We start from the raw sequence: 13,780 nt of genomic DNA, 5'->3' as shown, positions 1-13,780 counted from the left end.
TTTCTAGATTGAAAGAAAAAGAAAATTGATTTTTCCAAATTAAAATGTAGTTGATTTGTTATATTTTATTAGAAAACATAAAAATTTTGTGCAATCAATTCGCAACTCCAACGGACTATAGGGGGCAGTGCAGTCACTCTAATGGCCGACGAAAAAACTAAAACAAACGCATGCTGTAGCGTAGAAAATGCTAATAAGCTTAGTAATTTTTGTTTGTATGCATGACTTTTTTGTTTTATTCTTTTTAAATTAATTTTCAAAGTCTTGTGGATATTCTGGCCCATGTAAAAAGAAATGAGAATTCAAGAAGCATTACTAAACATTAGAAATTAATATAAATTCCGTAGTTCGTAGTTGTAAGCAGCCATTTAAACGATGTTGAATTCAAAATTTATCAATTCTTGATGAAATTACATTTTTATTGTAGCCATATGAACACTATAAATATTTCATGTAAATAAACCTTTGTTTATCAGTGTTATCAAAAGAGGAAGATGAAAGTTCTTTGTTTTGTTTGGCTAGCGCTAATTGTTTTACATTTGGTTTCGTATGTTTCTAATTTCTGAATTATGATTTAATTCTGTCATGCATCATCAATAAAATTCTCACGGATACATGGCGGTAGTTTTCTTTTTAACTGATCTTCCATTATTTCTTTAAACTTATCGAACTCTGTTATCTTTCTACCATTTTAATCCACACATGATAAAAAATAAAAATGGTTTACAACTGACATGCAAAATCTCGCCAAGCAAGTGTTCTTTGCTCGCACAATACTAAAATTATAAACTATAATCGCACTATTTTGGCGATGAAAATTCTCAGCGTTAAACATTTTTCATTCCGTTCTACGATAATACTGCATACTATCCTTCTTTTGAGCTTAAGATTAAGAGGGAAAAAAAACCCATATTCTTACAAATTCACGAAAAACAATTTAAAAAAAATTACCTTGTATAAAGTTATTCTCTTCCAAAAAAAAAATGCTTGGAATAGACTTGCAGATGCGAAGTTTGTTAATCCAGAGTTTTCATGTGTTGAGGATTTCACGCCATGTACGACAGTCAACTCACTTTTTAAAGGGAAATAATAAAGACTAACATTATTTTGAGGAGCTCGAGAATAACATTAAGGAACAAAACACTTTCTATTTCTGAAAGCAATCCAAGACACATCGAATGCGTTAATAAATACTCATAACAAACTGCCTATGTTTACGTCAACAGACACACATGGAATGCAATGTTTTAGTTTTTTAGGCAGTTATGTAAATCACACCGCAAGGTAGCGTATTCGAGCGCTGGAGTTGTGAATATTATGTTCTCTTCAACCGAAATATAAAACAAACATCTGAATCTATTTGAAAAATAAGTCAGAAGCTTTCTTAGTTCAAAACGTCAAAAATTATCCAAATTATTTAAGCCATCATTCGATCATTTATTTTGAACAAGATGTGATTTTGTAAATAGTTCAATGAAGACTATTAACTATTAAGAAGATTGTGTGTAACTGCATTAAGAGGTTGGAATAGAAAAATAAAATTCTTAACCTGTAGTACAGTTCTGGGGCTTGATTTTGGAAAATGTCACTCTCCTGGCGGAAAAAATGCCCACTCTCCTGGTGCAAAAAAAAAAAAAAAAAAAAGGCCACACTCCCGGTATTGTTTTCAAAACACAATACATCTAGCAGAATAGGATTTATTTCCAATACATTAGTTAGAAAATACGATTATGATTTAAAAAAAAAAAAAGCTGAATTTCTCAAACGATAAATTATAAATGCAGCAGTAGAATAATTCTATTCGCAACTCCAGAGCTCAAATACGCTACCTTGCGGTGACTTACAAAACTGCCGAAAAAACTAAAACATTGCGTTCCATGTGTTTATTTTGGGCAAAACAAACAATTTGTTATGTGTATTTTTTTATTTGCGTAATTCATCTTTTGAAATCGTCATCCGCAGCAGCGTAACATCAAAAATATCTGATATAAACTGTGAGTACACATTTTATTTATCTTGTTCTGAGTGAATTTGAATAAATATCAGTTTTTCAATTCGAAGAAAAAAAGTGGACTTAACAACATTGACTGGACACTAGGGCCATGCTGAAAAATTACTTCTTTTCCTTAACCTAATTCCACATAAATGATTTAAATAACCTTGTTACTATAGCATCCAACTGAAATGGACAGTATGCAAATAAAGTTTTTTGAAAATATTTATCGCAGAACAGATAGTACAGTAAAAATAGGGGTCGGACCCAAACATCCAAAAAAAAAAAGCTAAACCTGGTGCAAATTGTTTATTACCCTCCCAATAAGAACAGGTAAAAAGTTCCACCCCATTGTGCGTCGGGTTTTGGAATGGGGGGCATCTAAAAATTGTTGTTTTGGGTATTTTTCCAGAATTTTTAGAGTAAATTTAAAGTGAGAATATTATGTTATACTAAATTTAAAAGCATGAAATTAAAGGTGTTTGACCCCCAAGAGGGGATGACATAACTCACCAATGGACAGAGCCGTAAAACGAAGCAGTACTCCCGAACCCCCCTCCATACATTTCATATGGAAACATTATTTTATGCTAAGTTAAAGTTAGAAATCGAGTATCCCCTCAGAGAAAGCACAAGATTTGAGACGCAGAAAGTCTTCTAGAGCAGAAGGTTTGGCTGTTGTCAGTGGCGCACACAGGAATTTTGCAAGGGAAGGGTTCAGATCGAAAGCCTTATTCCGATATCATAATCCAATACGCCATCAAACATATTGACTTGATTTTATCGATTCCCGAGAACGAAAAGCAGTAAAAAAAAATAAACTATTGAATAAATAATTAGCATTATTTATTGAAATTTACTTAAATAAATAAATAGAAAGCAAAATAATTTACTCTTTTTCTTTTCTCATAATTAAAAAATGAATTCAAAATCATAGAATCTCATTTTAATCAGTAATTACAGAACTAAAAACATAGTTATTGCAGTGTATTCATTTATAATCACCATCATACTTCTTATAGGCAATTCATTATAGGAAAAGTGCGAAATATTTTTAGAAATCTTTTAGCATGATGATTTTATTTTTTCTCTTATTAGATCTTAAATTATTGTTACTTTTGTTTGAAATTAATCCACGTACAAAATTCATAGAATCGTATTCAATCGGGGGGAAAAGCAAGACCTATGGGAGGGGTCCGGACCCCTTGGACCCCTCCCTTGTGTGCGCCACTGGCTGTTGTAATAGGACGTAGATTATATTTTTGTGGTGCTTTCTTTGCACCCATCAAAATGACACTAGCTTTCCCATACTTACAAGTTAATTATACACTGCATTGCTGGCATATTTCCATGAAGCTTACAGATCATTTACCAAAAGTATGATCAAGCAGGTATCTTCCATCTATTACATATGAGGCAGTGAGAAGCAAAGGGATGTAAGTGGCAAAATTAAAAATTTGGAGACAACCAGTACAAATGGTTGGTGAACCTCTCCTCTATCTTGAGCCAAGAGATGGTACTAGTAGACCTGGTAGTTGCTTCTATACAGCATGATTTAGAAAAGAAAATCAGTGAAAGCCTACCTAGGATCTTATCTTTAAACGCGTTTTATTCAAAATTTTAAAATGTCCACTTACATCCCTTTGCTTCTCACTGCCTCATATATGACACCAGCTGTTCGTTTTGTGATGGTGGATGAACCTTTTGCTTCAAATAATAGCACCTTAACGATACAAGATTTCTTTCATTCTGAAACCAGATTAATCGAATACTGATGGAGGATCAGCGCATAACTCGTACCAGAAGTTTTTAACAATTTGTTTTTTCATCTTTACTGTTCATACCATTCGGTGTAAAAGATGGTTTGGGCTTACACATCTTTACAGATAGTAACTATTCTCGAAACAGAAGCTATAACTGTTTACCTCCTTTGCAAAGAAATGCCACAAAATTGTTTGCCTTCAATATCCTTTGATGTTACTACCCGAACGTTAAAGGTCTCATCGCAACTCATCTTATCATCAGCGAGCAATACCACTACCAATTTGAGAGGGAAGAAACTTCTGGGGGCTTTAGAAACGGATTGTGTTTTCCAAAGTGGGAGGCAAAAAGATGTAAATATTTAGCATTCTATTGTTGTATTGCTCATTGCTCTCATCAAGACTTGTTCTAATGTTGAATCACTACAGGTTCTAGATTACCTGAATTTGTCACTGTGTTAGTACGTTGGCTAGCTGATGTTTTAGCTGATGTTTGATGTGATCAAATTTTTTTTTATCGCATAATGTTCTCAAAAGTCTGAGATAGTGTTGCAAGTATATGTCTGCATATTTAGCATAATTTACATAACCAGCTGCGTAAAAGAGAGGTAGCTTGGTGTTTGCCAATGAGAACCCCACCGACTTGGAGGGTGCAGAATTGCAGCATTGCCCGTCTCACAATTGGCCATTTCGGTTTGTCCCCTCTTACGGTGATGGCAAAAGATTGTAGAAAAGTTGAAGTAAGTTAATCCAGAAGAAGTAGGGAAACTTTGGTCAATTTGGACTTTTTTTATGCTGCACAGGAATTTTGTTTTCCAGCGCTTTAAACAGTTTAATAACTCTAATCACAAATAATTTGGTTACTGAGATCGCTTAGATCTTTTAGAATTATCACTCTGACATTACCATATCATTGTGTGGCATTTTGTACTTCGGAAAAGCTTAAATCAGGGAAATTTTTTCGTGAACTTCACTGCAATAGTTGATTTTAGAATGTAAATTCAGGGTCCTCCCCCCCCCCCAAAGCGATGGCGCACCCCTTAAGTGTGACGGAGTATCCATCTTGAATAAAAGCCTTCAAAGAAGAAAAAAAAATGCCCCTTGAAAAAAATTTCCTCAAAAATTTCTTTGACGCAAGGCTGCTTCATGAACTCCTCCCCCCATTCCCCCCACCTGTGCACCCCTTGTTATTAGAATTTTATTCTGCGGGAGTTTATTATTTTACTATTCTAGAGTGGTTTCTGCGAGGTTTGAGAATTTTTTTTAAGGAATAGAAATTATTTTTATTTAAATAGAGGATTATTTCGCCCCCCCCCCCTTCCCCCCAAAACCCGACGCGCAAAGTGCTGGGACTTTTTACCCCTTCTTGCTGGAAGGGTAAGAAGTAATTTGCAACAGGTTTCACCTTTTTTTTTTTTTTTTTGGATGTTTGGGTTTGGACATTTTTTGGCCTAATTTTACTGTACTAAGATTGAAAAATCCAGAAAAAACGTTAAGAATTTGAACAATAAAAAATAAAAGTTTGGAATTTTATCGCTAAAATATCGCGCTAACTTTATTACTCTGCAAAAGCTGTCATTATCGGTGGAAGAGTTTCGCCAAAAATCTGTTTATAGGGTTATGGTTTTAGTATTGTTTGATAAAATAATGTATCTTCACAAGATTTCGCATATCAGTTAAATCATTTCCATGACGAATGAATTAAATGCATGATGATTTCTTTTAATATCCAATCATATAGTCATATAAATAAATTATCTAGTGTTAAAATGTTACTCTTGACAGTCTGTCACGTATGTGCACTATGTCACAAAAATGTCAACAAATGCCGGAAATGTCACGAAACTGGACATGATATGTACGAATGTATAGAAAAAACAGTACAAAATGAAAATGCTGTTCGAAGCGAACCAAAAATTTATGAATACCGAATTCAACATCGTGAAAATGGCTGCTTCAGAACAACTTACTGTGTGTTCTGCATTAATTTTTTACTTTCGTAATACTTTTTTACTTCTAATCTCTTTCTACATGGGTCAGAATAACCAAAAGACTTTGAAAAATCTTTTCAAAGGAATAAAGAATAAAAAATCATACACGCGAACAAAAATTTCTGTCATTTCCTAAGTTTAGAAGCAATTTATACGTTACGGCGTGCGTTTGTTTTAGTTTTTTCATCCGCCATTAGACAGTGACTGCAGCGTCCCCTATAGTTTGTTGGTGTTGCGAATTAGTTTTATTTCTTTTTAAATTGTGTTGTTCAGACAAAAATGCCGAAAAGAGATCCGTCAGTTTTACATTTTTTAATTTTAATGTTTCTGGAACAGGTAAGTGAAGATACTTTAACTTTCTGGAAAAAAAATTAGTGAACGATTTTGTGGAATTAAGTTGTACTTTTCTGAGTTATAGAGTTAGAATTAACAACAACAAAAAAAAAAAAAAAAAAAAAGACTTAATACGAAAATTGTTGTTTCGAATTCCATTCTACATTAATTCTGTACTGAAAGCAATGTCGACAATGATGATGGTGGCGACTTTAATGATTCTCACAATTAATTTAATTTATTATACCAATTAGCTATAAAAATGATCATTTATAGAACATTTGGTGCTGGTCGAAAAAGGATGTTATACATGAATCGTTAATGGAAGACATTTTTAGAAAAATGAACTCTCTTCTGCGAATCGATAGCAGAAACATAGTAGCTAATTTTTGTTTTTCAAACAAATTTTAAATGTTTCATTTTTATAATGTTTATATATAAATTTTGTTTTGTCAAGCAATAAACACATTTTTTGATTCAGGCTACAGTAGTTGTTTTTTTTAAAATTACTGTTGCTAAATTTTTGACAACCCATGCAGAAACTCATTTAGTCACTCTCCTGGTGTGTGAAAACTTGACCCCCTCATTTGAGGGGTGTAGTAGTATAATTAGAGTGAGTTCTCCTTATTTTTCTCTTAATAAGTTTCTAATAAAGAGTAAATAGAATTTTTTGAAAGTTTTTTTAAGCACTTTTATTAATAAAGAACTTTTGATTGGAAAATGTCAGGTTTTTGGAGAATCACCCTAACTCCACGTGTTGATGAAAACACTGATTTAGTTCCGTTGAACTTTTGAATTTTCTTTACTTATCACTTTCTTCAAAATTATTAACTTTTGATTGTCTATGTTATACCTACGACAATCTTTCATACTGATACCAAAACAAATATTTATTATTTGTTTTACTTGTATTTATGGAATAAGACTTGCTGACAAAACTATTCTGAATGTTCTGTTCCGTCACATGAAATAGCCCACAAACTTTCTTAGAACCGTGTCAAAATGGAAAATTTAGAACAATACAACGAAAAAATTGCAAAAAAAAAAAAGGATGAAGAAGGGGGAAAACCTCACAAGAAAGAGGGAGGGGTAAAGGTGAAAGTCTTGCTCCATGTGATACGTTCGTTGAAGAAGGTTTGCTTGCATGGTGAAGTCAAGAGTCAGGTTTGAAAATGTTGAAAATTATCGGTAACATATAAATCTGCAATCATTCTGATTAATTTTGAAAAGGAAAGAAATAAGATATTGAAATAAAAAGGGCGTCATATCCGGCATAAAAAGGGAGGTTGCTTGCTGATTACTGTCGGAAATGACATCAAAATGATTGCAAAAATAGTAATAGAAGTGAGAATCCTCATCAAGAAAACACACATTTTGCGGAATGCTCTATTCGAGAAAGAGGAATACATTTTCTATTTCCTCGTAACATTTACTAAACTAGTACAGGAAATGATAGTCATTTCGTTTTGCATAAATATTTATAATGAACTTATGAATCATTCTAATTGAATAAAAACACACAGAAATGTTATTTTTTAACAACGCACTTTTATTTGTATATTAATAAATGTGCAAATGTGCGCTTTTTTTTTTTTTTTTTTTGTAAATTCATGCATCAGTCGAATTTAATCAAAATATACACGTTATGATAATCAAGAGGCGAATTAAAATTGGGACTCTATGTTTGCTATCAATTATATTGTTGCCAATACACGTGTGTAAAGATGCGAATTAAATATTTTGCTCTGTGAATGGCAACACAGAATGGCATTTCATCATTTGTGATGTCATCGTCAAGAAATGTAAACAATGAAAGCTCATCGATTAAAGTAATTTTTTAAAAATTTAAACTTAAACAAATTATTTAAAAAATGATCAGATCCTATGTTTTTAAGCATGCTCTTTCAGAAAAAAATACTTTTAAAATTTTGGAAACGACCCCATTTTAAACAACGCACTTTCATTCGTATTAATAAATGTGCGCTTTTTTTTTTTTTGTTAAGTCATGCATCAGTCGAATTCAATTAAAGCATACAGAAATGCTAATTTTAAACAACGCACATTTATTCGTTTTTATAAATGTGCGATTTTTTTTTTTTTTTTTTTTTTTGTAAATTTATGCATCAGTCGAATTCAATTAAAACATTCAGAAATGTTAATTTTAAACAACGCACTTCTATTCGTATTAATAAATGTGTGATTTTTTTTTTTTTTGGTAAATTCATGTATTAGTCGAATTTAATTGAAACATACAAAAAATTTAATTTTAAACTACTCACTTTTATTCGTATTAAATATACGAAATTTGTTGTGAATTTTTGCATCAGTCGAATTCAATTAAAACATATAGAAATCATAATTTTCAACAATGCACTTTTATTCGTATAAAGTGTCCTAAATTTGATGTGAATTTACGCAGCAGTCGAATTCAATTAAAATGTAAAGAATTGCTATTTTTAACAGAGCACGTTCATTCATGTAAAATTTAAGATCTTTGTTGTGGACTTATGCATCATTCGAATTGAATTGGGATGTACAGAGTTGTTATTTTTATAACGCACTTTTATTTGTATCAAATGTGCGATGTTTGTTGTGAATTCATGCAGGAGTTAAATATAGTTAAAATGTACGGAAATGTTTTCAACACCGCATTTTTATTTTTATTTAGTTTAAGGCCTTTGTTGTGAACTTATGCTATGCATTTTTCAAATGGAATTGGAATGTACTGGGTTATTACTTTTAACTACGCACTTTTATTTGAATAATATGTGCAATATTTGTTTTGGGCTTATGTAACATTCAAATAGAATCAAAATTTACAGAAATTTTAATTTCAACTACGCACTTTTATGTAACGTTATACTTTTATAATACGTTATACTTTTATTATACGTTGACTTTAATTGTACGCTCATAATGTTGCATGTTCCGTGCTAAGCACAAAAGTTGTATCTGCATCTTTTGTCAAAATTGAGTTACGGCCATTAGATGGTTCTTTGTCGGATATTTCACATACTGACAAAATTTTATGGGCATTTGCCAATAGAAAAAAAATATATATTTTTTAATCTAAAAAAGTTGTATATGAATCAAATGCATGGAGGCACAAAACTTTAAATGGCACTTTCTCATCTTGAACTCAGCTTTAGATATGACTTTTGCGCTTAGCACTGCAGGCGTAAACAATCAAAAATAATCAAATTTTAAAATCATGAATTATGCCAACTAAAAAATACTTATAACTTTTTTTCTGGTTAAATTAAGCGATTGGAACTTCGATTCTTTTTTAAAAAATTGGTCTGGGGTATTGTTGTAGGGACTTTCCAACCGTACCAAACTCGAGAAAAGGGGAAAATAGCCCAAAGCGGGTAAGTTTTCGAAGAACGCTCGAAAATTGTAGTTTTTGCATTTTTATCGCAACAATTTCGGTTTTATTTCCTACTAGGGTTCTTGAACTTCAAAATAAAAAGTATGATTTTTGTATTATTTCAAATCCAATAATTATTTATTATCAAACTTTACAAACATTTGAAAACTCGCTGTGCCCTACTACGGAGCCCAAAGCGGGTAAGCTTAACTAATTGTGATTTGATACATTTGCCAATCAAATTTGAAAATATAAATGATTAAAAAAATTTACTAGCTACCTGCCATTATATATTTTTTTTTAAGTTGAACTTATCCAGTTTAAAGTCAGCGTTTCTGTTTATAAAATATAAAGAAATAACTGATTAAATTAGTAGACTAATTAATTGCCATCCTAGAAAATAACTTTTTAAAGTTATACTTATCCTATTGAAGTAGAAAATCTAAGTCAGCACACGAGTCAAGAAATTATAAATAAATATATGATTAAATCCCATACCCGCTTTTCCCGAAGGCACGTTTTTTATTTCAATAATTATAACCTTAAATATAAAAAAGAAATAAACGAAATGACTATCGTAGTTTGTAGGTGGATGGTGTCACAATAACGTAACATTATTGACAATAAAAAAAAGAAAAAGAAGCTGGTCTTCGACTAATCACAAGTTACAAAACTTCATTTTTTTAAAAAGAAATGTATCATATTTTTTTAATTTTAAGCCTGGTTGTACCACGCCGCTTCACTGCTGCTTCGCTGGGACTGATTGAAACTTAGGGGTGTTCTTGTAAACATAACAAACGTATGCATCGCCGCTTTGGGCTACCCTCCCCTATAGGATAACTCTTAAAGTAGAAAAAGCCATTTAGAATCAATATCGAAATGAATCCGATATTTAGTTATACCAATGTTGTCCTTAAGTATGCAAAGTTTCGTCCTATTCTATCCTTACTCTTTTTTGGTGATTTTTTAAAAAATAAAGTATATATTGGAAGAAAACAGAATTGAAAATTTTCAATTAATGAATTAAAATATTCTGTTGCTTCCTTACTGAGAGAAAAAAAGTATTTTAGATTTTAGAGTTAATGGGCGTTGGATTGTCCGAAAATTTCATTTGGTCACTAGTGGTTAGACATAACGTCAAATTCCGTTTCCTGTTTCTTTCTTATACTACTTTACTTTTTGAAACCCCGACGTATTTTAATTTTATATATATATATATATATATATATATATATATATATATATATATATATATATATATATATATATATATATATATATATATATGTAATTGAACAAGAAACAACAAAAATTTGAAAATATCCCAAAATACCCTGGGACCTCATCAGGGGGTTACTCCCCAAGGGTAGGGAAAAAGTCATGAGATGTTTCCCTACTTTTGGGGAGTAACCCCCTGATAAAACCCCAGGATATTTAGGGATTTTTTCAAATTTCCGTTTTTTCTTGTTCAATTATATATTTATCGTTCAATTTCATATTTATTATTTGCTATTAAATTTATCGTCTACCAGTATCAAAGAGCTGCCTATGGCGCCTTTTGAACTGAGTTGTGATGTTCAATTTCATTGAATTGTCCAGGTTACAAATACAATATATATATATATATATATATATATATATATATATATTTGTGAATTAATAAGAATGTTAACTTTTTTTTAATGAACTAACGCAACAAAAATCTAAAACAATATTTTTTCTTCCTTTGTTTCTACTTTTGCTGTACATTCAAATTTTATTTCTTTTGAGCTTACGTCATTGCGTTTATCTGATCTAAACTAAGGCCCCTATAAATAGGAGCCGACGCATCAGCTCAAAATAAGCTATTTTGGATCAGAGCGCGTGTTTGAGTGGTTGTCTTTTCTGGCAAGTTACGCGTTTGGTGGTTGTTCACTGAGCAATTATTAGCGGCACGTGAATTGTTTATTAAATAAAATGCACTCCTGTTTGTGAAAATTGCAACACCGCGAAGGACTTACGCGAGTGAATTGAAAATTGCAGGAAAGGTAAAGTAGGGCATCATATGCAAATGATTAGAATTGTAGACCGGTAGCACATGCATATGCTGAACAGTGCCCTCTGAACGGCGAATCGAGCCGAATATAAAAAGACAACTGTAGCGAAGCGTGTATGATTATCGGTGGTTATATGCTAGAGTAAACGTTAACTGAAAATTAACTAAGCCTCTTTGACGAAAGAAAGCGAAATTTGTTCAAATTTCGAAGTTTGAACGGGACAGCATCGTCGGCCTTCGGGAAGCTGGATTGTCTTATCGTGCAGTAACCGTTCGTGTGCAGCGTAACAGCAGCACAATCGTGAGTGTTTGGAAGCAGTGGACGGACGAGGGTCGGACAGCTCGGAAATCCGGGAGTGGACCCCGAAATGTGATGTCAGCTCGCGATGGCTGACCTATTGCGTATGGCGCTTACCGACCGCACAGCTTCTTCTTGAGAATTAACAGCACAGTGTTCAACAGCTACAGGTGTTTCATTGTGTGCTTCATCAATTCGGTGACGTCTGCTGCAACGTGGGCTGCGCGCAAGGATTCCTTTATACAGGATTCCTCTTACACAAAACCATCGCCGCCTGCGGCTACAATGGGCTAATGTGCATAGGAATTGGCGTGCTAATTGGCAGCAGGTTGTCTTTTCTGACGAATCCCGCTTCAATTTGGGGAATCATGATGGTCGAATTCATGTCAGGCGCTCGGCCGGTGAACAGCACATTCCGGAGTGCATTTTCGAACGCCACAGTGGACTAACACCCAGAATTATGGTCTGAGGTGTAATAGCATATCATGGACGATCACAATTGCTACGAATTGTGGGCAATTTGATTAGTGATTTGTTTGTTTGGTTTGAAAATGTAATCATTTATTTGTGCCATTACCACTCAACTGTGTATTAAATTTCATTCAACTATGATGCTTCCTTCATGGTGTTGGCGAAATCCGAAACTTTGCTGGCCCTAGCAGTGCAACAATGAAAAACCCGATCCAAAATGGCTAAACTTAAGCTGATGCGTCGGCCTATCTATATAGCGGCTCTAATCTAAACTAGAGATTTTGTTCCTTAAAAGTTGCCACTTATGCCATATGCATATATGCAATAGGAGAAAAAGGTTTAACGCTAAGACTAATAAATTTATTAAAATTCAGCTTTGAAATATAACAAACAATTAAAAAACAATATCTCACTAATATCAATGCTTTGCATTTAGAAATAGGTAAACTGAAGATAATCCTGCTGGTCGAAAAATAATCAGGTGACAGATGGCTTTATTTGAGATTCATCTATATGATGTTTGCTTCTATTTGATTGAGCAAAAAGATTTAAAAAAAAGTAACAAATTGATCGTTGTTTTAATAAAAGAAAACCATGCGAGTGATATAAAATTGACTTCATTTATTATCCAAATGCTTTGGACCATTACACAAAATTGATTTTTTTTGTTTTATTTTCGCAGCTCCAAAAGAACAATTCAGAAGTAAATCATAGCATTGTACTTGCCACTAATTTAAGATACCGTAAATTACACATACCGGACATCATTGAATTTTAGTAGCAAAACCCAAGGAGTCTTCAAAATAGTTTTAAAGAATACTCTTAACCTCCTAGCCGTTATCCTTTAGCTGCTAACTTGCCTTTTGCTCCGTATTTCGAATCTCCAGACTGATCTCCTGATTGTTTGCGAGGAACACCGAATTTTTTTCTTGGCACTTGTCTTTGCTGACCTCCTTGGTAACTTGACGGACCTCCTGGGTTGCCTGACTGACCTCCTAAGTTGCTTGGCTGACCTCCTGGATAACCAGGTTGACTTCTTGGGTAACCTGACGAACCTCTTAGGTTCTGCGACTGAACTCTTGGATAGCCGGATTGAGCTCCCATTTGACCCGCTTGACCTCCGGGATAGCCTGACTGACTTCCTGGAGCGCCTTGCGGGATGCCTCCTCGAGACGGGATGCTTCCTCCTGGTGTACCTCGTCCTTTCAGATTGCCTCCTGCTTGAAAGTTGCTTCCTCCTGGCTGGTTGCCTCCTACTGGCAGGTTTCCCCTTCTAAGCTGGTTGAGTCCTACTTGAAAGTTGCCTCCTCCTAGCAGGTTGCCTCCTCCTGGCAGGTTGCCTCCTCCTAGCAGGTTGCCTCCTCCTTGCAGGTTGCCTCCTCCTTGCAGGTTGCCTCCTCCTAGCAGGTTGCTTCCTACTTGCAGGTTGCCTGCTCCTGGTTGGCTGCCTCCTCCAGGCTGGTTGCCCCCTCCGGGTTGGTAGCCGCCGGGGTTATAAACCTGCATTCCAGTATAGCTTGCCTGCCCTCCTA

At 33.7% G+C, this 13,780-nt stretch overlaps 1 protein-coding gene across 1 annotated transcript; it reads right to left on the bottom strand.

Annotated features, from left to right (window-relative positions):
• Nucleotides 1-13,085: 13,085 nt before the first annotated feature.
• On the bottom strand, nucleotides 13,086-13,754 carry LOC129220813 (50 kDa spicule matrix protein-like). The gene has a single exon (XM_054855243.1). The coding sequence runs from the start codon at nucleotides 13,752-13,754 to the stop codon at nucleotides 13,086-13,088; it is 669 nt and encodes a 222-aa protein (XP_054711218.1).
• Between the last annotated feature and the right edge of the window lie 26 nt (nucleotides 13,755-13,780).

Source organism: Uloborus diversus, chromosome 4 (genome assembly GCF_026930045.1).
Source record: "Uloborus diversus isolate 005 chromosome 4, Udiv.v.3.1, whole genome shotgun sequence".
NCBI lineage: Eukaryota > Metazoa > Arthropoda > Arachnida > Araneae > Uloboridae > Uloborus > Uloborus diversus.
This window is presented reverse-complemented; position numbering and strand designations above follow the sequence as displayed.

Coding starts and splice junctions, on each gene's coding strand:
- LOC129220813 (XM_054855243.1), bottom strand. CDS start 13,754: ATGCAGGTTTATAACCCCGGCGGCTACCAACCCGGAGGGGGCAACCAG.